Source organism: Macaca mulatta, chromosome 1, assembly GCF_049350105.2.
Source record: "Macaca mulatta isolate MMU2019108-1 chromosome 1, T2T-MMU8v2.0, whole genome shotgun sequence".
Taxonomy (NCBI): domain Eukaryota; kingdom Metazoa; phylum Chordata; class Mammalia; order Primates; family Cercopithecidae; genus Macaca; species Macaca mulatta.
In genome coordinates, this window is record NC_133406.1 from 189,807,011 (window position 1) to 189,834,051 (window position 27,041).

Here is a 27,041-nt window from a genome sequence, read left to right on the forward strand (position 1 = left end):
GGGTAGATACCCAGGAATGGGATTGCTGGATAAAATGGTGGATCTGCTTTTAGTTCTTTAAGGAATCTCCATACTGTTTTTCATAGTGGTGTACTAGTTTACATTCCCACCAGCAGTGTAAAAGTGTTCTATTTTCACCACATCCATACCAACATCTATAATTTTTTGAGATTTTGATTAAGGCCATTCTTGCAAGAGTAAGGTGATATCGCATTGTGATTTTGATTTGCATTTGCCTGATCATTAGTGATGTTGAGCATTTTTTCATGATTTTTTGCCATTTGTATATCTCATTTTGAGAATTGTCTATTCATGTCCCTAGCCCAGTCTTTAATAGGATTGTTTGTTTTTTTCTTGCTGATTTGAGTTCCTTGTAGATTCAGGATATTAGTTTTTTGTTAGCTGCATAGTTTGCCAGGATTTTCTCCCACTCTGTGGGTTGTCTGTTTACGCTGCTGATTGTTTCTTTTCCTGTGCAGAAGCTTTTGAGTTTAGTTAAGTTTCATCTATTTATCTTGGATTTTGTTGCATTTGCTTTTGTGTTCTTGGTCATGAAGTCTTTGCCTAAACCAATGTCCAGAATAGTTTATCCAATGTTATCTTCTTGAATTGTATGGTTTCAGGTTTTAGATTTAAGTCTTTGATCCATGTTGAGTTGAGTTTTTATAAGGTGAGAGATGAGGATCCAGTTTCATTCTTCTGCATGTGGCTAGCCAGTTATTCCAGGATCATTTGTTGAATAGGGTGTTCTTTCCCCATGGTATGTTTTTGTTTGCTTTGTTGAAGATCAGTTGACTATAAGTTTTGGGCTTTATTTCTGTTCTCTATTCTGTTGCATTGGTCTGTATGCCTATTTTTATACTAGTACCATGATGTTTTGGTGACCATAGCCTTGTAGTATAGTTTGAAGTTGGGTAATGTGATGCCTCCAGATTTGTTCTTTTTGTTTAGTCTTATTTTGGCTTTATGGGCACTTTTCCGGTTTCATATGAATTTTAGGGTTGTTTTTTCTAGTTCTGTGAAGAATGATGATGGTATTTTGATGGCAATTGTATTGAAGTTGTAGATTGCTTTTGTCAGTATAGTCATCTTCCCAATATTGATTCTACCCATCCATGATCATGGGATGTATCCATTTGTGTCATCTATGATTTCTTTCAGCAGTGTTTTGTAGTTTGCCTTATAGAGGTCTTTCACCTCCTTGGTTAAGTATATTCCTAAGGTTTTTTGTTTTGCGGCTATTTTTAAAGGGGTTGAGTTATTGATTTGATTCTCTGCTTGGTCGCTGTTGGCGTATAGCAGTGCTACTGATTTGTGTATTTGATTTTGTATCCTGAAACTAACACTGAATCCATTTATCATATCTAGGAGCTTTTTGGATGAGTCTTTAGTGTTTCCTAGGTGTACGATTATATCATTGGCAGACATCAACAGTTTGACTTCCTCTTTACTGATTTGGATGTGCTTTATTTCTTGTCTGATTGCTCTGGCTAGGACTTCCAGTACTCTGTTAAATAGAAGTGGTGAAAGTGAGCATCCTTATCTTATTCCAGTTCTCAGGGGAAATACTTTCAGCTTTTCCCAGAACTTCAGTATAATTTTGGCTGTGGGTTTGTCGTAAATGGCTTTTATTACCTAAGGTACGTCCTTTCTATGCCGATTTTGCTGAGGGTTTTAATCACAGACGGAAGCTGGATTTTTGTCAACTGCTTTTTCTGCATCTGTTGAGATTATCATGTGATTTTTGTTTTTAATTTGTTTATGTGGTGTATCACATTTATTGACTAGTGTATATTAAACCATCCTGGCATTCCTGGTATGAAACTCACTTGATCATGGTGGATTCTTATTTTGATATGCAGTTGGATTTGGTTAGTATCAGTTGTAATATCTCCCCTTTCATTTGTAATTGAGCTTAGTTGGATCTTTTCTTTTGGTTAATCTCGGTAATGGTCTGTCAGTTTTGTTCAGCTTTTCAAAGAACCGGCTTTTTGTTTCATTTATCTTTTGTATTTTTGTTTGTTTCAATTTCATTTAGTTCTGCTCTGATCTTGGTTATTTCTTTTTTTTTTCTGTTGCATTTGGTTTTGTTTTCTTCTTGTTTCTCTAGTTTCTTGAGGTATGACCTTAGATTGTCTATTTGTGCTCTTTGAGACTTTTTGATCTAGGCATTTAATGGTATGAACTTTCCTCTTAGTACCACTTTTGCTGTATCCCAGAGGTTTGATAGGTTGTGTCATTATTATTGTTAAATTCAAAGAATTTTTTAGTTTCCATTTTGATTTCATTATTGGCCCAAAGATCATTCAGGAGTGGATTCTTTAATTTCCATGTATTTGCGTGGTTTTGAGGGTTTCTTTTGGAGTCGATTTCCAATTTTATTCCACTGTGGTCGGACAGAATACTTGATATAATTTTGATTTTCTTAAACTGATTGAAACTCATTTTATGGCCTACCATATGGTCTATCTTGGAGAATGTTCCATGTACTGATGAATAGAATGTCTATTCTGCAGTTGTTGGGTAGAATGTTCTGTAAATGTCCGTAAGTCCATTTGTTCTAGGGTATAGTTTAAGTCCATTGTTTCTTTGTTGACTTTCTGTCTAGTGCTGTCAGTGAAATATTGAAGTCTCCCGCCATTGTTGTGTTGCCATCCATCTCATTTCCTAGAACTTTTATAAATGGGAGCTCCAGTGTTTGTTATATATATTTAGCACTGTAATATTTTCCTGTTGTACTAGTCTCTTTATCATTATATAATGTCCCTGTTTGTCTTTTTAAACTGTTGGTGCTTTAAAGTTTGTTTTTTTCTGATATAAGAATAGCTACTCTTGCTTGCTTTTTGTGTCCTTTTGCCTGGAATGTCTTTCCCCTTCACCTTAAGTTTATGTGAGTCTTTATGTGTTAGGTGAGTCTCTTGAAGACAGCAGATACTTGGTTGGTGAAACTTACCCATTCTGCCATTCTGTATCTTTTAAGTGGAGCATTTAGGCCGTTTAGTTCATTGTTAGTATTGAGATGTGAGGTGCAGTTACTCTATTGTGCTAACAAATACTAGTTCTTATTCCTCTATCTGACTGTGGTTTTGTACCCATTAACTATCCCATCTTTATTCTCCTCTGCCCACTGCCCTTGCCAGTTGCTAGTTACCATCATTCTATCCAACATTCTCTGTTTTTGACACTTTGTTCCTCTGGTTTTGTAGCTTTTTGTTCATGATATTTTTACTCTATGAGCATGTTTAAGATGATGATTGATAGACTTTGTCTACTGAGTCTGATGTCTGTTTTTCCTCCGTACAGCTTCTGTTAATTTCTCTCTTGAATGGGCCACATACTTTGTTGCTTCTCTGCACACTTTACATATATTTAAATGGACATTTAAAACATACAGTATGATATCTCTGGAGGTTAGATTGGTTCTCATTCTCATGTTTTTTTTTTTTTTTTCCGTTGCTTTCTGTCGGTTGCAGTTGTTTGTTTAATGACTTCTAAACTATTTTCGTAACTTTGTTTTCTTTGTTACAAGTGGTTTCTGTCTTAGTCTATTTGTCCATGGTAACAAAATACAGTAGTCTGGTTTGGCTTCAACAAAAGACATTTATCTTCTTGTAGTTCTGAAAGCTAATTGTGTGTCATAAGGGTACCAGCACGGCCAGTTTCTGGTGAGGGCTGTCTTCCTGACTTGCAGATGGCTGCTGTCTTGCTGTGTTCTCACCTGATGGGGTGGTGAGGGAGATGGCAATTTTTTTTTTTTTAATTATTTAGTTTTCCTTTCTAGTCTTTCAAGCTTGAAACAAGTTCTTTGGTATCTCTTCTTACAAGGGTATTAATCTTTTTATTAAATAACTTTTTATTTTTATGAACTTAGGAGTACAAGTGCAGTTGAGTTACATGGACATAATGTAAGGGCACTAATCCTATCATGAAGGTTCTACCTTCATAACCTCATCTAATCCTAATTACCTCTCAAAGACCTCATCTCCAAATACCATCATAGTGGATTTTAGGATGTCACCATAGGAGGATACAGATATTCAATAATCCATAGTAGTCTCTTGTTTTTAATCTGTGGTCTACTAGTGTTTTGTTTTTCAACTTTTGTTTCAGATTCAGGGGATACAGATAGAAGTTTATTACCTGGGTATATTGTGTGATGCTTGAGGTATGAAATGATCTTGTCACTCAGGTACTCAACATAGTACCGAATAATCAACCCTTGCCTCTCTCCCCATTCTAGTAGTGCAGTTTTATTGTACCATGTTGCCGTCCATGAGTACCTGATGTTTAGCTCTCACTTGTAAGTGAGAAAATGTGGTGTGTGGTTTTTTTCTTTCTGCATTAATTTGCTTAGGATTGTGGCTTCCAGCTTAATCCATGTTGCTGCAAAGGACATAATGTAGTTCTCTTGATGGCTGCATAGTATTCCACAGTGTATACATGCCACATTTTCTTTATCCAGTTCACTGTTGATGGGCACATGGGTTGATTCCATGTCTTTGCTATTGTGAATAGTGCTGCAATTAACATGTGAGTGCATTTATCTTTTTGGTACAATGATTTTTTTTTTAATACATACACAGGGATTGCTGATTTAAATGCTGTTTTAAGTTGTTTGAGAAATTTACAAACTGCTTTTGTAGTGACTGAACTAAGTTGTATTCCCACCGACAGTGTATAAATATTCGCTTTATATCTGCAGCCTCACCAGCATCTGTTTTTAAAAATATATATTTTATTAATAGTCACTTTGACTTGTGTGAGATGGTATTTCATTGTAGTTTTGATTTGCATTTCTCTGTGATTGTTGATGTGGAACATTTTTTCATGTTTGCTGGCCATGTGTACATCTTCTTTTGAGAAGTGTCTATTCCTGTCCTTTGCCCATTTTTTAATGGGGTTACTTATTTTTTCCTTGTTGATTTGTTTAAGTTGCTTATAGATTCTGGATATTACATCTTTGTCAGATGTGTAGTTTGTGAATATTTTTTCCCATTCTGTAGGTTGTCTGTTTACCCTGTTGATAGTTTCTTTTGCTGTGCATAAGCTCTTTAGTTTAATTAGGTCTAACTTGTCAATTTTGGTTTTTGTTACAGTGGATTTTGAGAACTTAGTAGTAAATTCTTTGCAAGATTGATGTCCAGAATGGCATTTCTTAGGTTTTCTTCTAGATTCTTATAGTTTGAGGTCTTATGTTTAAATCTTTAATCCATCCTGAGTTATTTTTTTATATGGTGAAAACTAGGGGTCTAGTGTCATTCTTCTGCACATGGGTAACCAGCTATTCCAGCACTGTTTGTTTATTCAATAGACAGTACTTTCCCCATTGCTTATTTTTGTAGACTTTGTTGAAGATCAAATGGCTGTAGTTGTGCAAGCAGCTTTATTTCTGGGTTCTCTGTTCTGTTCCCTGAGTGTGTATGTCTGTTTTTGTGTAGATTCCATGCTGTTTTGATTATTGTATCCTTACAGTATAGTTTGAAGTTGGGTAATGTGATGCCTCCACCTTTCTTTTTGCTTAGGATTACTTTGACTGTCGGGCTCTTTTTTGGTTCCATATGAATTTTAGAATAGTTTTTTTCTAGTTTTGTGACAAATAACATTGGTAGTTTGATAGGAATAACATTGAATCTCTGGATTACATTGGGCAATGTGGCCATTTTAATGATATTGATTCTTCTAACCTGTGAGCATGGAATGTTTTTTATTTGTGTTGTCTCTGATTTCTTTCAGCAGTGTTTTGTAGTTCTCCTTGTAGAGATCTTTCATCTCTTTGGTTAACCATATTCCTAGGTATTTCGTTTTCTTTGTGGCTATTGTAAATGGGATTGTGTTCTTGATTTGGCTTTCAGCTGGAATGTTATTGGTGTGTAGAAATGCTACTGATTTTTGTACATCAATTTTTGTGTCTTGAAACTTTACTGAAGTTGTTTATCAGTTCCAGGATCCTTTTTGCAGTCTTCAGGGTTTTCTAGATACAGAGTCATATTATTTGTGAAGAGAGATATTTGACTTCTTCTTTTCCTATTTAGATGCCTTTTATTTCTTTCTCTTGGTTGATTGCTCTGGCCAACACTTCTAGTACTACGTTGAATAGAAGTGGTGAGAGTGGACATCCTTGCCTTGTTTCAGTTCTCAAGAGGAATGCTTCCAGTTTTTGTCCATTCAATATGTTAGTTGTGAGTTAGGCTCTTACTATTTTGTGATATGTTCCTTTGATGCCTACTTTCTTGAGGGTTTTCATTGTAAAGGGATGTTGGGTTTTATTGAAAGCTTTTTCTGCGTCTATTGAGATGATTGTATGGTTTTTGCTTTTAATTATGTTTATGTGGTGAATTATATGTCAAACCCACCTTGTATCCCAAGAATGAAATATACTTAATTGTGGTTAATTAACTTTTTGATGTGCTGTTGGATTGGTTTGGTGGCCTGAGAATAAAATGCCTACACTGCCACGAGCTGGGTCACCAGAGAATGGCTGACTTTATTAATGTGCCCAGCTTAAAAATGGCATCCTGCTAGTTAATATTTGCTTAGTCTGGTCACAAGTATGTCCTTGTATATTTTTTTCAAGAACAGCACCAGAAGTATAATTTCATATATGTAGTTAATTTTTTTGTGTTTATGTTAAAAGGGTAAAAAGAAATGTGTGAAATTAATTTTAACATTTTTATTTAAGCCAATATGTCAAAAATTTCCATTTCAACATGTATTCAAAGGAAAAATTATTAATGAGATAGCTTACATTTTTAATTTTGATGCTAAGTCTTACCTGGTGTGTATTTTGTACTTATAGCACATCTTAACTCAGTTGAGCCACATTTCAAGGACTCACTAGCCACATGTGTCTAGCAGCTACCAGAGAGCAACTGGTAGTGGCTATCAGACAGCACAGATCTAGAAGTTTTATAGTTTTAGATTTTACTTTAGGTCTGTTACATATTTTGAGTTAGTTTTTATATAAAGTGCAAGGTATGGGTTGAAATTCATTTGTTATACGTGTGGTTGTCCATCAGAATCTTTGACTAAAAATTGTTCTTGGTAATTGGAGATCATCCTGGGTATCAAAGCTCAAGATTTAAATATACTTTCTTTTGCTGCTTTATTGTCTTTTTCTTTCAGAGCAATGTAAATTTATTTTGTAATTAACGATGTTCATACCATATATGTAAAATGCTTAGAAGTGTTAAACTTTTAGTGTTTTGGCTTTATTTATATACCTATTTGAATTTAAATTACATATTATGCTATTTACATTTTTAAGTCTGATTTACCTCCCCATTTCTAAAATTGTATGTAAAATGCTTATTTACTTTCTTTCTAGGCATGTACTGGCATTGAAAACATTGATGAAGCTATTACATTGCTTGAACAAAATAATTGGGACTTAGTGGTAAGTACTTTTTTCTTTCTCTGACCAGTAATCAAGTTTTATGAATTCTTGAATCTCTTTAATTATTTTTTATAGATGGGTTCAGCACACCATAGCTCATCTATAACTCTAAGCTGAGTTAATAAAGTCTAAATGCCGTATCTTTAATATGGAGTTTATATTTCGCTCAGTATTAAGTTATTATGAATACTTAGATAATTTAAATGACTTTTAAAGTTGTTCTCTTATTTTACTGTGTGTTATGGTTCATCTTCCCATGTAGTATTTTGGTGGAGATGCTTGGAAGGAGAGAAGAGTCAGACTTATCTGACTGTCTGAATAACATATTTGATGTTTCCCCCTCACTTCTGGGGCCTTCACTGATAATTAGTCTTTTCTAAAGCTGTTAAAGTAGTTGCATTCTGCTGTAGTTTTCGTTATAAACTTCAGGCAGTATATTATAGAGGTGGCTTAGTTTTTTCTTTTTTCTTTTTGGCAATAACTCAAAAAGCAAGGCACAGCATAGCACTAAACATTCACCTGTTACAAAGCAAACCAAAAATGGATTGTATAATGGCATTGGAGCAGTATTGGTTGTGTCAGGATGACACAGATGTCTCTTAATGCCTTAGAAATGCTAAGAAAAGTTTAAATTATAATTTTTTAAGAAGTGCTAATTTTCAAAAGTCAAAACTTGGCCGGGTGCGGTGGCTCCTAAGCCTGTAATCCCAGCACTTTGGGAGGCCGAGATGGGCGGATCACGAGGTCAGGAGATCGAGACCATCCTGGCTAACACAGTGAAACCCCGTCTCTACTAAAAAAATACAAAAAAAACTAGCCGGGTGAGGTGGCGGGCACCTGTAGTCCCAGCAACTCGGGAGGTTGAGGCAGGAGAATGGCATAAACCCGGGAGGCGGAACTTGCAGTGAGCTGAGATCCGGCCACTGCACTCCAGCCTGGGCGACAGAGCAAGACTCCGTCTCAAAAAAAAAAAAAAAAAAAAGTCAAAACTTAAGATGTGTACTTATAGAAGTGAGTTTAGATATGTAGGTATATGCATACATGTGTTATGCGGACTTAACATAATTAACTCTTGGTGTCTCTGTGCTTTGTGTAGACTTACTACTTTTTTAAACTCAGAATATGAAAAGCTTTTCTTTTCAGATTGTAAAAGTAATAATGCTTAATGTAATGAAATGAGATGAAAAATTTACAAAGAAAATATTAATTACCTTTAATCCTATCACTCAGATAATAATTATTTCACGTTTTTAAGGTATATTATTCCAGATTATCTTCTATAATTATGTGATTAAATTTTAAAAATGTACAAGTGAGATTGTTTTATACCTTCTGTTCTGTAATCTGCATTTTTCACTTAATTGTGGCTGTTCATCATTCTTTTTAATGTTTGCATAGTATTTCATAGTGTCACTGTAACATAATTAACCGACTAGTCCTATGCTGTTGGGTATTTAAGATTTTTGCAGCATTTTGCTATTATGAACATTACTGTAGAGAACATTCCTGCATGCACATGTTGCATATTTAACCTATTTTTTTCCAGAAGAAATTGAATAAATTCAATTCATAATTGAATTTTTGAGTCAAATTACATGCATATTTTTGGAGTTTTGAATACTTTTAACCAAATGGACTTCCAGATTGGTTTTACTAATTTAAAATTCTACCAACTATGTATGTTTTTGATATTTCCATTTCATTAAACCAATGCTTCCTTATCTTTTTTGTGTTTTGGTACTTGTCAAAATTTAGAAATATTTGTATAGCTTGATTCTAAATTCATGCTTTTAACCATTGTTGCTATACTCCAAGAAAACATGATATAGGTGACAGCTCAATGATTGCCATGTAGAGGAAGGGGGAAAGGGCAGCAGCTTAATTGAAATGATGCTCCCAAGTTTCTCGTCTTGAGTCCTCTTTTGCAATAACAAGTGCTTTGCTTTATTTAGTTGTGTATTTTGGGAGTGTCTATTAGAGAGGCTGATGGAAATTATTGGGGTGGTTAAAAATTCCTCCAACCCCCTCTTGCATGGTACTTGTAAGAGGGATATGGAATAGAGGAAAGGGTGATGGTGGGCTGGGAGTACAAGTCTTTAATGGGGGAATTACCAGTTTTGAGGACGGATGTATGTTCTTTCCTTATCTGCTTCCTATTGGTTCGTGTCCATTAATTTTCAAGGTTAAAACACTTACTGGTAGTGAATATTTTATCAGTATAGCCTATGCAGAATATTGCAAAAGGAGAATTTTCCCAGATAATGTTGAATAATTGAATGGTAAGGTACTCTTTCACTATTTCTGAGTTATTTTATTTTGGAAAATATTCTAACGACACTTGGGTTTAAAACACTGGTGTTATATTTGTGCAGAAATGCAATCATACACTGTATCAGGCCCAAGCAAAAACATCAGGCTGTCTTTCAGAACCTTAAATTTTGACTTTCTTTTGAGATATATCTATCTCCCAGCTGGCTTTTCTTCATAAGTAATTCACTTTTATTCACAGTAAAGATTTCTTGTGCTTTGTGACTATCTTGTGTGTACATTTGATCACTTCTCCTGTTTTCATACAGCATTCACTTTGTTGCTTTTTAAAAATGAAACAAATATTTTGAATAACCCATCACTAGTTTAAACTTTTTAGTAGCATCATGGAACTTTACGTGATGTCCTCTATATTTTGCCTGTGCATTATATTTTGTGTTTCTAAATTATGACTGTCACTGATCTGCATTTTCTAGGGTTTACAGAACAGTTTGCATTAATTGAGTTTTAACCTGGGACATATCTGTATTTTATATTTCCTGCACATATTACTTGGACCTCTCTCCTCCAGTGTTTTTGTGCACATTTTTGCTAGGGAAATGTAAAGGACTCTGTTAGGCACTACAGTCTGGAATTGTGATGAACTTAAAAAAAAATCTAATCAAAAAATGCATTCAGTGAGCGTTGAGTGCTTACAGTGCATCCAGATTTTTGCTGGATACAGTGGGGGCTTAAAAAATATAACAAGATATAGTCTCTAACTTTGAGAATTGTGCTGAGAAATCAATAAGACACAAGGTCTCTGATCCGTGTGTATTACACAGGTTGAGTATTCCTTATCTGAAATGCTTGGGACCAAAAGAATGTCCAGATTTCAGATTTTTTCAGATTTTGGTAAATCTGAAAATTTAAATATACATTATACTGTTGAATATTAGTATCGCTAATCCAAAAATCTAAAATCCAAAATGTTGTATCGAGCATTTCCTTTCAAACATCATCCATAATGTTCCATTGAGCATTTCCATTCGAACATCATGTTGGCACTCAAAAGATTTAGGATTTTGGAGCACTTTGGATTTTGGATTTTTGGATTAGGGATGCTCAAAGTAACTTCCTAAAAAAATGGTGATTGCAAATATTTTAGTTATTTTGTAGATCTAAACACACAACAGTTATTCTATATGAATATAGAGCCCAGTCCTAGGAGTTCTGATTATTAGTCACCTTCCCAGACCTGGCACATTATTTTTGTTGTGTGGGCTGCTGTCTGCAAAAGAGGTATTCCAAACTCTATGTTTTAATTACTCCACAGTTGGCTCTACTTATTTTGGGGTAACTGCAGGTTAGATTATATATATCAAAATTCTGAAAACAAAGTAACATGTACTAATACTTTTAGGAAATGTCTCAGCTTACTGTTTTACTTGACAGGAACCCCGTAGGTCTCTCCCAAAGTTATCTCCCTCTGACTGTTACCATTTTTCACATGTCTTGCGCTTAGAGTTAAGAGAAGATGAATGTCATTACAGTTGAGATTCCTCCCTTGAGATGAGTATTTTCCATTTATATCCAGAAAGGTAAGTACATAAGGAAGAACTAGTGACAGTGAGTTAGAATCTTTTACCAAAGGGCTTTTTCTGTGGAAGTGTGCTACATGGACATTATAAATTCTAATCTGGGCCCCAGAATTGACCCATGTCTCACTTTCTGTTTTCACTATAGAAGAATTGGGCCAGGGGAGAATAAAAATTTTTATTGCTTGTGTAATTTTGACTAATCAAAATGCTAGCTATAGTGGTAAACACACTGCATTAATTGAATGAACAGCCCTGGCTTTTCAGACCTCTTAGTAATTTATTGAATGTGGCCTTGGCCAAGTTACTTCTCTCTAACTTCTGAATTCCTCATATAAAATAAAAGGTTTGTACACTAGATTATACTCAAGCTTCCGTGATATATGAAGTATTTCTGAAGGATCTATTATGTCCTAATTTTTTGTTAAAATTCAATGAATAGCAGTTAATTATAAATAGTAGTACAGATTTTTAATAGATCTTCATAAGTTTGAAACATTTGTACACATACTATTAAAAATTATTTTAACAACTTTATAGTGTAGATGATGGCAGGAGAAGATGCTCTTCCAGTTATTTTACACACGATCTCTAGATATGAAACTCCTTCAATAAATTAAAATTTCCGATAATCTCTAGCAGATCCAGGGAAAGCTATCTGACATATACTTGATAACCCAACGTTAAGTGAAATAAAGTGAAAGTAAACATTAACCTAGCCATACTACATTTTAAGTACTCGATGCTCTTAGGAAATGATTTTTGAACTTTGCACTCAATTTCTGCTGTAGTTTGCTGCCTGTGCTGACATTGCTGTTTTACTGAAGAAAGACTCTATTCAGAGTGCTTATATTGATCTTTAACTACGTTTCAACCTACAAGAGTAAAACAAATCTGCAAATGTATTTCTATATTGTCATTGAATTTTTAGTCCTCGAAGGTAATTTTGTACTAATAGAAGCTTATAGTACAGTCATATACACTGAAGAGTCAAAACTAGGGAAAATTGTACTGCACATAATCTGCCTCATTTTAAGATCCATTGAGGTACTTTGAGAAATTTCCTCCAATTTTCACTTTTGAAGAAGCATATCTTAATGATTGCCCTAAAATTTCATGCAACAGTTTCTTCCGCTACTCTGCTCAGGATGTGGCTGTAGAGGTCCTCAAATGTACACTGCTTTTCTACTTTATACAGTGTTATGGACACCTGCAGTTTTATGAATGAATGGACTATTGATAATAATAAGTCTCTGTCCTCATCTGAAAGCAGCCAAGCATTGAGCACTGCCCTTCATCAGTGGCCATCAGACACTGGTTTATATTTGCACAGATGCTTGCTATAACAAAAGATAAGTTACTGTGAACGAATAGCTCATCATATCAATTTCTGCTTCTTTGCTACAACGCATTATTTACAAAATTTTTCAATTTCTCTGTTTTTAACCTGACAACCATTCCATCTTCTATTGTCTCTTCTTTAATTGAGGGTTTATTTTGTGTTAGGCATCATGTCAAGTGATACACTTACATTATTTCACTCAATCCTCACAGCAGTCCCCAAAAGTAAATAGGTAAATGTTAGTTTTATTATATAGATGAGAAACTGAGGGCTAACGAAGTTAAGTAAACTGTCCAAGCTCACATAGCTGTTAAGGGATAGAGTTTTGAACCCAGGCCTGTCAGTTCATGAGGAATTGTCATAGTGGTAAACCACATTTTAAGATTACTTATCACATTTTCCCTACCTAGTATGCTATTCTTCTCTGTACTAGTTTTTTTCTTCCTACCACTTATAAATAATGTCATGTTGAGCTTTGGCTGTAATCACATAGTGGTGCTTTACTCTAAATACATTTCTGCTTTGTTGTCACATAGATTCTCAGTTCTAGAGGAAGGGAATTGTGTTTCTTATTAATTTTGTCTGTGACACATAGTAATTGCCTAATGAATACTTGACTGACTGAGTTTATTATTAGCAAGCGTATTTTTAGGTCTGTTCTTTCTCATTTGGATATTTGAATGTCTTTGCTGTTAAGACTTCTGACTCTTGATGATATTACTTTTCCTTGTCTGGCAAACATAAGGTTTGAGGAAAGAGCGGGATAACCCAGACACCCAAGGAATAAGAAAGGGCTAGTTTTAATATCTAACTAGTAAAATTACATGAACTCTACCTATTGTGACTTTTTTGAGAAATACTTTTCATGAATCTTTTCTTTGCAGTTTTTTTCTAAGCATGTCATACAAATCTTTTTTTCTTTCCTATTTATATTTGGTTGTGCCATTCTACTATAAGGAAAGCTCATTATATAGCCTAACCTATTTGAAAGTTTTTATCAGTTCTGATTCTCAGGAGAAAACTTAGGGTGATAAAACACTGCCAAACTGTAATTAAATAGGTATGAAAGAATTTTTTTTTTTTTTTTTACCTTTCCGAGGAAAATCTCAGTTTTTAGAAGCATGAAATTCTCAATTTACTAAACTCACATTGGTTTGCCTGATCAAATTGAAACCTTTTGAGGTTCACAATTTTTCTTGATTGCAGTTTTACCTTTTGCTTATTTCTGCATTGGATCTTGCTCTACCTGTTGTATCACTTTTCCTATAAATATAATCTAGTTCTAGAATTACTTTATTGCAAGAAAGAAACATCTGCTTTATAAAATCTATGGTAGACAACAGTTCAGAGGCTTTAGGACCCACTAAAAATGTGTCGTGTTAATCATCTAGCAGAACATGCTGGTGCTCATGGTTGAATGCAGTTTGGAAACGTGGCTAATATTTACTGTTTTTTGATAGCTAGTATTACTTATTAAATTGACAGTATAAATGTATGTTTTATAAAGTAAACTAAATGAAATAGGGATTCAGCTCACAGCTGGAAAACCAATTTAAAGGCTTTATGCTAATTCTGAAAGAAGTAGCATATGCTACTTACGACTTGGACGTTTAAAAGAAAATAAAAATTTAGACTCAGTACAGTGGCTCACACCTATAGGCCCAGCACTTTGGGAAGCCAATGCGAGTGGGTCACTTAGTTTGAGAGCAGCCTAGTCAACGTGGCAAAACCTCGTCTCTACCAAAAAATACGAAAATCAGCCCCGCGTGGTGGCACATGCCTGTGGTCCCAGCTACTCAGGAGGCTGAGATCGCTTGAACCTGGAAAGCAGAGGTTGTGGTGAGCTGAGATCGCACCATTGCACGACAGCCTGGGTGACAGAGTGCGACTCTGTCTCAAAAAAAAAAAAGAAAAAGAAAAATGTAAATTGCTCCATTTTTAGGATTGTTCATATCAATCAGATGCACTGTGTACTTGATATTTTTTAAAGCTTACTAACCTACAAGTTAGCTTGATTTAATTTATTTCTATTACTGGAAGTTTAAACCAAATATCATTGTAGCAAAATCAATGGTGTAGCACATCTGTAAATATGATGACTTGGCAGTTCTTCCTGCTAGTTTCAAGAATCAGCTGACATAAATCAGTGTGTACTTGGAAAAGAAAAAATAATATGGCAGTTAAAATTCCTGTTCATACTGTCAGTTTTTTAAAAAATTTGCTATTTAATGGTAATATAATTTCTTAAAATTTCTAGTTATACTTCTATATCTTTAAGTAAAATATTAAAGTATTCATGTACAAAATTTCTATTTCCTACTTATACCTGCCAGGTTCTCATTTTTTTATCTTTTAATAATCTGTTTTTGGATTTAATTTGATGCTTTAGTTATTTTTTAATATTTTATGTTTTTATATTACGCTCATCTAAATACTTCTTTATCTCTTGTGCATGTACTCAATTTCTCTCAAACACATACTCACTCTATATCTTAAAGAGCCAAGTTTAAAATTTATCTGTGTGGTAAATGTAATTCTTCAGATTCCAAGGCATTCTAAGATTAATCTTTGTGTACATACATCTGCTTTCGTTACAGGAAACTGAATAGTGGAATTGTTCTTTAAAGGCCTCTGTTACTGAATTTGAGCTTTCCTCTTTAGCTTAATGTTGAAAGCTCTAGCATTTAACCCCTCTCTTCATCATGAATGAGTTTCCGTAACTCCTGAAGTATGTATAGCTTCGTAATCCAGCTAGTTAGCCTGTATTCTCAGATATGCCATATATATTTCTACCTCTTAAGTTTTTGCTATTATAGGTCTCCCTTGGATGTTTTCCTCTATTTCTTGTTAACCATTCAATTTTTTTTTTCGTAGCTCCTAACCCTTCAGGAACTGTCCAAATTTCATCTTTCCTTTAAAGCTGACCTGAAGTCTTATCCCTTTTATTCCTTAACAGACTATTCTCTTAGTGGGGACACCTGACATTATTTTATTGCCTCTTTCCCTTACCCAAGTGTACGTGCCTGTGCGCATGCACACACACAATTCTACATTTAAAGAGAATGTGTATTGTTGAAAGGATTTAAATGATTTCCAGCTAGGGTGTGTAAGGAAGAGCTGTATTGATAAATGTACACTTTGATTCATAGATATAGCTGGGGAAAAGCATTATATGATACCTTTAATAAAGCCATGACTAGCGGCTGTGTAGATGTCTTTGAAGGTATTTAAGTAGCTCTAATATAATGCTATGTTGTTACCAAAATGTTGGCATTTTGACTTTTTTTTTTTTTACAAGGATATTTATTATGTTTTATGGATGCCAAAACTGACGTATAGTTCTAGAGGTTAGTAGTCTATATAGTCTAGAGGTTAGTAGTCTATATAGTCAGTCATTCTATAAAGTAGACTATAGTCTATATAGTCTGTAGAAACTAAAATATAGTCTATATTTTAGGAGTATGGCAAGTCCAGAAGCACTCTCACAAGTTCTATGCTTGAATTTTTGGACTTATTTTTTTGTTAGTAATTTATTTACTGCACAGAGGATGAATATGTTAAAATGTATAATGAGTGATAGCAGTGTGTTTAGAATGCAAGGATATCTAAAAATGTAAAGGAACTACAGAAAAATTGCAAAATAGTGTAGAGCTCTCAATACCCTTTTTCAAACTTCTGCTGATATTAACATCTTATAAATACAGTACACAGCAATTGACATAGTGCTATTGGTAATTTTCTTTTCTTTTCTTTAATTTTTTTTATTTTTATTTTTTGAGATGGAGTCTCACTCTGTTGCCCAGGCTGTGGTGCAGTGGTGCGATCTTGGCTCACTGCAACCTCCACTTCCTGGGTTCAAGCGATTCTCCTGTCTCAGCCTCCTGAGTAACTGGGATTACAGGCATGTGCCACCAATCCTGGCTAATTTTTTTTTTTTTGGTATTTTTAGTAGAGGTGGGGTTTCACCATATTGGCCAGGCTGGTCTCGAAGTCCTGACCTCGTGGTCTGCCTGCCTCGGCCTCCCAAAGTTCTGGGATTAGAGGCATGAGCCGCCATGTCTGCCCTAGTACAATATTATTAACTAAACTACTGACCTTATTTGACTATTACTAGATTTTCTACTAATGTGCTTTTTCTGGTTCAAGATCACATTTAATGTCCACAATGCATTTAGTTGTCACGTCTGTGTAGCCTCTTCCAACCTGTGCTAGTTCTTCAGCCATTCCTTGTTCCATGACCTTCACACTTTGAGAGATTACTGATCAGGTATTTTGGAGCATGTTCCTCAGTTTGAGTTTGTCTGATGTTTTTTCATGAGAGAGTGAGTTTATGCATTCTTGGAAAGAGTATCACAGGTGTGATTTTGTATTTTTCTCAGTGTAACAGGAGGTACGTGATATCAGTATATGTTATTACTAGTGCTGTTAACTTTGACATGTGGTTAAGATAGTGTCTCCCAGTTTTCTCCAATGGAGAGTTACCATGCTTCCCTTTGTAATTAGTAAGTATCTTGTGGGAAATATTTTGAGACTATGCAAATATCCTGTTTCATATTAAACTTTTGCCAGTGAATTTTTTATTCTCCATTGGCATAATTATATCTCTTAAAATTATTTTTAGTAGTTATCCTAGGTTTTACAATATAATCAGACAGAATCTACAGTTAGGTAGTAATACTGCTTCATTTAACAGCCCTATACAGCATTGTATTTCCAATTCTTCTCGCACTTTTTTTGTATTTTTGTCATGCAATTTACTTTTGCATATGCTGGAAACATAATATTTTGCTACTGTTTTTACTTCTGGTAGTCAGTTATCTGTTCAAGCAATTAAATACAGGGAGAAAGTTAATTTAATTTAATTTTATTATCATTTGTTTTATTTCCAGTGGTTTTTTAAAATTATTTTTTTGGTATAAGTTTAAGTTTTTGTCTGGCATACTATTCTTTCTGGGTGAACTACTTTAGCATTTCTTGTAGAGTACATTTGTTGGCAATAAATTCTCAGTTTTTTGTTTGGGGAAGTTTTTATTTCTTCATTTTTGAAAGATGCTTTCACTGGATATGGGATTTTTTGTTGACAGCCTTTTTAAAGACTTTTCCTTGTGTTTGTTTTTCATAGTTTGAATATGATATGCCTAGAGGTGTGTGTGTGTGTGTGTGTGTGTGTGTATGTGTGTTTCTAAAGCCTTATAGCCTTGGGTGCTGTTGGTGCTCTTGGATCTGTGATTTTGAAATATTTTTCTTTTTTATTGAGGAGAAATTTATATAATATACAGTTAACCATTTTAAAACATACAATTCAGGGATATTTAGTGTATTCACAATGTTGTGAGCCCACCAGCTCCCTCTAGTTGGTTTTGAAAATTCATGGTTATTTTTTTCTTTTCTTTCTCTCTCCTAAGATTCTGACTATGCATATATTAAATAGTTTGTTTTTTGTTGTACAGCTTTTGTTTGTTCTTTTCATTGTGTTTCAGTTTGAGTAATTTCTGTAGCTCTAGTAATTTCTATGGCTCTATCTTCAATTTCACTTATTCTTTCCTTGACTGTGTCAGTTCTACTGATGAGCCTGTTGTGGACATTCTTCATCTCTGTTACAGTATTTTTTTAAAATTTCAAGCTAAGTTTATGTTTCTTTGCTCTAATTACCCATCTGGTCTTAGGTGTTGTCTGTTTTTTCTATTTGAGCCTTTAACATATTAATCATAGTCATCTAAAATTTCCCGTTCTAACATCTGTGTCCTATCTCAGTTTTTTTTTTATTTCTAAAATCAAGTTTATTACTCAAAGCAAAATTGCCCATATAATTAATACATTAGTCTTCAATTTTTATTTCTGCATGGTTATGCAGTCTGAATGACTAGCTCACAATCCTGATTGGTATTACAAGTTTTGCTCTTCAAAATGGTGTTACTGTTGTAAGGGGAAAAGTCCTCACTGACAAATGGCACTAATGAAAACAAAATCAAGAATGATCGCTGGTGCCACAAATTACAGAGAAGCTGTCAGTGAGCACTTCCTCACCTCTCTCAGCAAAGGGGATCAAGGGCTAAAAATATCTTAGAAAAATCAAACAGCACCTGCAATACACTCTTATATAAAGGCCAGGCTTGCAAACTATTTCTTCTCATCCATGCTGCTCAAATGTGAAGGGATTAAATATAAGGCTAATCCCTGGTGAATCTCCTTACTTCTTCCTCTTCTTTGTGGAGTGTAATTTTCCTTTAAGTGGGATTGGGACAATCCCTTCACATTCCTTTAGTTCCTGGGTCAGAGGATGTTTGACAGTGTTTGGTCTAATCACATCTATGTTTGGAGACAAGTGCTCCATCATGCTTTCAACAGTTGTGGTTGGTGCATAAAAATCCACCAGGAAATACCTTCCTCTGTTGTGCCACTGATTGTGGGTGGAGATTTTTTTTTTTTTTTTTTTTTTTTTTTAGATGGAGTTTCGCTCTGTCGCCCAGGCTGGAGTACAGTGGCGCAATCTCAGCTCACTGCAAGCTCCGCCTCCCGGGTTTACGCTATTCTCCTGCTTCAGCCTCCCGAGTAGCTGGGACTACAGGCGCCCGCCACCTCGCCCGGCTAGTTTTTTGTAATTTTTAGTAGAGACGGGGTTTCACTGTGTTAACCAGGATGGTCTCGATCTCCTGACCTCGTGATCCGCCCATCTCGGCCTCCCAAAGTGCTGGGATTACAGGCTTGGGGGTGGAGATCTTACAAGGAAGCGCTCGTTCACCTAGGTTTTCCAAGTTCCTATTGCTCCTCTGTCCATCGGAGCCTCTATCGTATGTTTCAAAGCAGTAACAGTCTGTGGCTGCGGCATGGCTTTCAGGATTAAAGCCAGCTCATAGCGGGGCATGCCCAGAGGCTTGATGAGTGCGGCTTGGAAGCGAGCTGGTTCCCAGGACATGAAGGGGCAGGATGGCGGGGACGGCGGGGACCTGGAGGTGGCCAGGCCTGACGTCTCCCAGACAGCAAAAGCACACTCCAGCCACATGATCCCGGGCCCCCTCAGTCTGTTTCTGATGACAGCTTGTCACTTGCAAATGTACTACTTTTTTTTTTTTTTTTTTGGTATGCTTTGTAATTTTCATTGAAAGCTGTACATAGTATACAGCGTAGTATAGACAAAGGCAAATAGATTTTATGCCTCGAAAGGAGTCTCCCTTTCTTTCCTTCCTTTTCTTTCCTTTTTCCTTTCCTTTCCTTTCCTTTTCCTTTCCTTTCCTTTTCCTTTCCTTTTTCCTTTCCTCTTTCCTTTCCTTTCCTCTTTCCTTTCCTCTTTCCTTTCCTTTCCTCTTTCCTTTCCTTTCCTCTTTCCTTTCCTTTCCTTTCCCTTCGCTTCCCCTTCGCTTCCCCTTCCCTTCCCCTTCCCTTCCCCTTTCCCTCTCCTTCCCTTCCCTCTCCCTTTCCCTCTCCCCCTCCCCTCCCCCTCCCTCTCCTCCTCTCTTCCTCTCCTCCTCTCCTCCTCTTCTCCTCCTCCTCTCCTCCTCCTCTCCTCTCCTCTCCCAGTTTTGTTCTTGTTGCCCAGGCTGGAATGCAATAGTGGCACAGTCTTGGCTCACTGCAACCTCCATCTCCCAGGCTCAAGTGATTCTTCTACCTCAGCCTCCTGAGTAGCTGGGATTACAGGCGTGCCCCACCACGCCCAGCTAATTTTTGTATTTTTAGTAGAGACGGGGTTTCATCATGTTGGCCAGGTTGTTCTCGAACTCCTGACCTCAGGTGGTCCACCTGCCTTGACCTCCCAAAGTGCAGGGATTATAGGCGTAAGACACCGTGCCTGGTCATGAGTCTCCCTTTATGTGTGCTAAGAGTTTGAGTATAATTTTGAGTTGGGTTGCGTTTGAGATTTATTTCTCCCAGCAAATTTCTCCCAAGAAATTGTCCTAAGGAAGGGCAGACTTAGAAGGGATTCACATCTTGCTGAATATGTAGTTCAGCTTACCGAATAGAAAAGATGTTCACTGGTTTGGCTACACTAGGCTAGTCCTGGTTTGTAGTCACTAGACAAGCAGTTAGCATCTTCTGTGCAGGTGGGGAAGCCAATCAGGAAGCAGAAGAGTAGGTACACAGTGGGCTTGCAGAGAGTGTGGGGTCCCTCTGTGCATGGACAGACTGCACATGGGGGTGGGCAATTTGCAGGAGCAGCAGCCTGGTGCTAACCCTCTAACCACAGGCAGGATGTGTGCAGGGTTTTACAGAGGAGGTCAGAGTCCTAGTGGGTGGACAGGAGGCCTTTGAACACTTGTTTGCATGTTGAGAAGGCCATGCAAAGGTTATTGGTAGGCTAAGACTGCAAGGTTGCAGAGAGAGGGTGTTCTGAACCCATGGCTGAGAATACTGGATATCCTCACGCTCATACTGCTGGCTTCCAAGTTGCAGCCAGAAACTACAGGTGAACATCTTTCTTCTGCAGTGTCCTTCCAGTGCCTTTTACAGAGAAAGGTTAATATCATGCTTACTTTAAAGGAGAGAGATATCTAAAGAGATTTTTCTTTTTTTCTTAAATCAGAACATAATTGAAGGATGCTTTTGGATCTGAGAGTCGATACATTGATAACTGAGACAGATGGAGATATTGGATGACAGTAAGCAGTCACTGTTGACTTAAGTTAGCTGGAAGTCCCACCACATTTTACATTTCTGTACCTTTTATTTTATTAAACCTTTATTTTTCTTTTATTAAGCCTTTATTTGGAATCGCTGTTCCTTGGTACTTAAAACCTTTTCTTCCACACAGCTTTTCAAACATTTATCTTGCTCAGGGCACCCTCTGTTATAATCTTGACCAAAACTTTATCATTACCTATCACTGCCACCTCCTTTATAATCTTATTTTCAGGTACCCCTCTTTTCTCACACCGTCTCATACCAGTAACCTGACTTGGAAAATATTTGAAGCACAGTCGCATCTCTAATTTATTGATGCTACCACCTTCACATTGTCTTCCAGATTCTTTGTATTCATTTCTCCTGAATCAGTTTCTTGGCTCCATCATTATGTTGACACTGCTGTGAGACAAAAACTTGGAGCCCAGGTCTTTGGGCTCTAGATTCAGATTCCAGTATACTAGAGATGACAAACAGTTTTAACACTTAAATCAATTCTGTTCAGTTATATTTTGCTGTGTGCAAAGGCCATTAATAGTGTCTGTCTCGAGCAGTATATTAAGGTTTATGGAATTATGTACAGGTTTAGCAGGAAAAAGTGAATATCTGAGTATCTGCCATGTACACATATTTCTCCCTGTAGCCATGTTTGTTTCAAAGCATCTTAAAAATCAGTTGTAATTGACAACCTGTAGAATGGTAGAAAATATTTGCAAACTATTCACCTGACAGGGGATTAAAATCCAAAATATATAAGGAATTCAGCTCAACTGTAGAAAACAAATACTATGATTAAAAAAATGGGCAAATGATCTGAATAGACATTTTTCAAAAGAAGACATACAGATGGTCAACAGATACATGAAAAAATGCTAAGCATCACTAATTATCAGGGAAATGCTAACCAAAACCGTAATGAGATATCATCTCACCCTAGTTAAAGTGGCTACTGTAAAAAAGACAGAAAATGACAAATGCTGGTGGATGCAGAGAAAGGGGAACACTTACGCCCTGTTGGTGGGAATATAAATTAGTACAGCCATTATGGAAAACAGTATGGAGGTTCCTCAAAAAATGAAAAGAGCTACCATATACCCAGAAGTTCTCACAGCTGGAATATATTCAAAATATGGGAAATCAGTATTTTGAAGTGATATCTGCACCCCTATGCTTATTGCAGTACTGTTCACAATAGCCAAGATGTGGAATCAACCTAAGTGTTCATCAAAGGATGAATGAATTAAAGAAAATGCAATACACACACACACACACACACAATGGAATATCATTCAGCCTTAAAAAGAATGAAATCCTGTTATTTACAGCAGCATGGATAGAACTGGAGGACATTCTGTTAAATGAAATGTCAGGCACAGAAGACAAATATTGCATTTTCTTATATGTGAGAGCTTTAAAAGGTTGATCTCATTGAGTTAGTGAACAGAATGGTGGTAACCAGAAGCTGGAAGGGTGGTAGGGAGTGGGGGATGAAGAGAGGTTGGTTTATGTGTACAAAAATGGATAGAAGGAATAAGTTCTGATGTTCTGTAGCACGGTAGACTGACTGTAATTAACAATAATTTATTGTATATATTTAAATAGCTAGATTTGGAGTGTCCCCAACACAAATAAATGATAAATGTTTGAGGTGATGGATATCCCAATTACCCAGATTTTATCATTGTACATTGTATGCTTGTATCAAAATATCATATGTACTCCATAAATATATACAGCTATTATATGTCCATAAAATGAAGAAAAAGAATTAGGTCAGAAACCATAGGCAAACCCTCTTATCAATATGTGACACATAGCTCTCAATATTAAAAAAAAATCAGTTCTGTGATCACTAGTAGAATGTTGAAGTAGCACATTTAGGTTTTAGTTTTAGAGAAAGATAGTTGGCATTCGGTAACATCTCTATTTCTGTCACCTGCCATGATAGTTTATAAAGCTAGTAAGTCCAAAATGAGTTTATCTCATTCTCTTATTATGTATGAATTCAAATATTATGTTGAGTCCCTTACTATGTGCTAGCGCTGTTTTAGGCACAGGGGATGTAGCAGTGAACAAGACAAAATCCACAGTCTTATTGGATTTTATATTCTTGAGCAGATGGGAGTCAGATAATCTGCAAAAGTAAATTTATAAATATACAGTGTAATTTTATAATATGATAAATATCACGAAGAAAACCAAATAGAATAGTAGAATAGCGTGACTAAAGATATAGAGGGGATTATTTTATATTGTAGAGTCAGGTAGGGTTATTTTATGGGGTAGCATTTTAGCTGAAATGTGAGAATGAGGAGCCAGCCAGGTGACGATCTGAGGAAAAAGCACTGTGAAAACAGAAGGAAAAGCAAACACAAAGGCCCCGAGTGAGAGCAGACGTGTTGGAGAAAGAGGTAGAAATCTAATGTGGCTAGAGTATAGTGAGCAAAGGAGTGTGCTTAGAGGAGAAGACTAAGCAGAGGTAGGGGTCTGGTTTTATAGGACTTTGTAGACAAGAATTTTGTGTGTGGCAAGAATATTTTAGTTTGATAATTCATAATCCAAAAATGATTTTTTCAGTAATGCATGTAATATTAAAATACATGCTTAAGAATGATCTAAAATTATACTGGTTTGGATTACAAAATGGTGTTCTCTTAATATAGACCTCAAATGGCAAGCTAAAAACTAATTATTGATTCAGGGAAGTAATTACCCAGACTCTTGGCTCTTTTTCTTGGTATCTACCTACCTCCCTTTCACCATTTGGGCTGCATCCACCTAGGAACTCAAAATCTAGAGTTTTTACATGAGAATGAAAGTATTGGTTTTAGTTAGTCAATGTGAAAGGGTTAGTACTCCTAGTTAGTGAGGATCCAACACTCCTGCTTAGGGTAATGGCTCTTAATATACTTACAGTATAACAGAGTCTTAAATTTTTGGTCAGTAAGGAGAAATAAAGTTCAGAATTCTAAGTAAGTTAGAAAGTATAATGAGGCCCTTGCATTCCTGGTCAGTCAGGAAGTGTAACAGAGTCCAAAACTCTTAGTCTGGAAATGTAATGATCCAGCATTCCTAGTTAGTCAGGAAGTATAACAGTCCAGCACTTAGGCAGCTATTGCTTAGCAACTGGTATGAAGGTTGATGGAAAGGAAACAAACTGATGGTTAAAGTGAAGTTTTGGAATCATTAATTTATTCAGGCCATGCTTTTAATTGATCTCGTTAAAAATTTTATGTCCCATATCTGGGTTTTTCTTTTTACCTTAATAACTTAAAAAAATTTTACTATCTGGCTTTTTATTTTTTACAGTTATCTTCATTTCTTACCATGTTAACAGATTGGCCACTTCAAAATGTTGTTTTTCTTTTTTTTTTTTTTTTTTTTTTTTGAGACGGAGTCTCGCTCTGTAGCCCAGGCTGGAGTGCAGTGGCCGATCTCAGCTCACTGCAAGCTCCGCCTCCCAGGTTCACGCCATTCTCCGGCCTCAGCCTCCCGAGTAGCTGGGACTACAGGCGCTGCCACCTCGCCCGGCTATTTTTTGTATTTCTTAGTAGAGACGGGGTTTCACCGTGTTAGCCAGGATGGAAAATGTTGTTTTTCAGATAACATCATATCTTTCTTTTCTTTGCTAGTCAAAGGCCTAGGCCTTTATCTTCCTTTTTACTACAACCCTAAAGGCAAAGAAAGAAATGGGAAAAAAAGGCTTGGTTTATCCTATATTTCTTCTGAGTTTACTGGTATTTTTTTTAATGTATTTTGTTTTAATGCATGAACATACATGGATATTATTGAAAAATTTAAAACTATATGGAAACACAAAGGAGAAAGTCACCATCTTACACTACAACTTTTGGCACTTTGGTATGTTTCTTTCTAGTCTTTTTTTTCTTCCTGTGATTATGTATAAGCATGTGTACATACATGCTAATTTATCTTAAACTCTTTTGGGTCACAAATATCTTAAAAATTTTGAAGCCTGTAGATGAGAGAAAATATATAAATGTTGAAGACAAAATTTTGTATATATGTGTCAAGCGGATTTAGGAATCAGTATCAGCAAGGGTCTTTTTCATTCACTATCCTGTGCTGTTGTTGCAACTTCTTTTAAGTCTTGTTCTTAGTGCTGTAGTGGAGCCATTGCTGCGCCAAATCTTTGGCCATAGTAGTGCTATTGTTGGAATGTAAGGTTACTGTTACCACTCTGACAGTTTGTGTTCACTGTTAGCTATTTTTATCAAATAATAGCATTCATGTGTGAAGGGACTGGGTCCTGATGGACTTCCAGTCTCAGTATATGTGGCATCAGTACCAGTCTTAACTTCAGTAACCCATTTGATCATTTTTTTCTTGACTGAGTGGTATTTCATTATAGAATATGTTATAATTTATTTAATCTATTAATATAAATGTAGGCTCTGTAATTTTCTCTACCATAAGTAAAACAATGATGTAGTAAATACCCTTATATTTACTTGTCTGACAATTTTCTTGGGATAAATTCCTAAAAGTGAAATTACTTAGTCAAATTTAATATGAATTGCCTGGTTGTGCCTGAGAAGTATACCAATATATAGATAACAGTGTGGTCCGTGCTAACACTGGTCATTATGGAATACTTTTATTAGTTATAATGTTTATAAAGTGAAATACATAAATCTAAAGTATATAGTTAGATGTTTTTTGACAGTTCTGTATGTCTGTGTATTTAATACCTTTAGCAGTGTATAGAACATTTCCATTGTCACAGAAAGATTCTTTATAAATCTTCCTGTATTCTTACTGGCCATCTATTTTTTTTTCCTTTGGTGAAGTATCTATTAAAATCTTTTGTAGATTTTGTAAAATATTTAGATTTTCTTCTTCTTACTGAGTTGTAGAAGTTCTTCATATATTGTGGATACTAGTCTTTTGTCATGTATTTGTAGAATAAACACATTTCTGGTATGTGGCTGGCCATTTCATTTTCTTAGTGGGGTCTTTTGACAGTCAAAGGTTTTAATTTGAATAAAATTCAATTTACGAATTGTTATTTATACTTTCTTGTCCTCTGTGGGAAATCCTTTCCTTAACCAAGGCCATAAAGATTTTTTCCTATGTTTTCTTCTAGAAATTTTACAGTTTTTAGCTTTTATGTTAAGGTATATGATACATTTTGAGGTAATTTTTGTGTATGATGTGAGTGTAGATTTGAAGTTTTTTTATTTTTTCTGCCAAATGGATATTCAGTTGTTTTAGCACCAATTTTGAAAAGATTATTCCTTCCTTATTAAGTTGCCTTGTCCCTTTCTGAACATCAGTTAGATATACAGAGATATTATGCTATGGCTTTGAGGAATGTGTTTGTTCATAGTATTGAAGTATAAGGAGTCAGAAACTAGGCTTTGTTATGTTTGGAAGTTGATTAAATTTGAAAAGCCTTAGCTTTTTGAAATTCTTATTCTTTTATTCTTTTTCAAGTATCTTGGGATGGCTGTAGTAGAATCTGATTTGCAATGTATTTGTTTTCAGTGTGGCATATCCAGATATTTTTCTCTCTCCTTTTTCAATTACTAGTTTTTGTCAAACTATTTTCTGGTATTGAAGGTTAAACAGGTTTGTAGCCATCTTGAAATAGGTATTATAAGGACCTGACAGGTCATAAGTCTCCTTGTGTAGAACTCCTCACTCTTGCTTCCTGTGAAAGCATAAAATGTTAGAATTAGCAAAATCCAATCAACAGTATATAGGCCCTTTCTTTATTACTTTTATTTACTGACATCTTTTTCTCTTGTCAGGCTATTATTAGCGATCATGGCCTTATGAAATTCTGGTTGAATAAAGCACCTGGAGAAATAGTAATTTA

At 35.6% G+C, this 27,041-nt stretch overlaps 1 protein-coding gene and 1 pseudogene across 6 annotated transcripts in view; one reads left to right on the forward strand and one right to left on the reverse strand.

Moving 5' to 3' along the window:
• Window positions 1-27,041, forward strand: part of FAF1 (Fas associated factor 1) — a 518,996-nt gene that overhangs the window by 108,242 nt on the left and 383,713 nt on the right. For all 5 annotated transcript variants that reach the window (XM_077993853.1, XM_077993852.1, XM_077993856.1 and 2 more), the window contains 1 exon segment: window positions 7,325-7,393. Coding sequence is in view for 1 of the 5 variants with exons in the window: in NM_001265867.1 (NP_001252796.1) it covers window positions 7,325-7,393 (69 nt within the window). In the remaining 4 variants the exon portion in view is untranslated.
• On the reverse strand, window positions 18,663-20,022 carry LOC144333493 (small ribosomal subunit protein bS6m-like; annotated as a pseudogene). The gene is made up of 2 exons (XR_013402177.1): window positions 19,282-20,022; window positions 18,663-18,980 (listed from the first exon to the last, which is right to left on the reverse strand). The product of XR_013402177.1 is annotated as a small ribosomal subunit protein bS6m-like (transcript).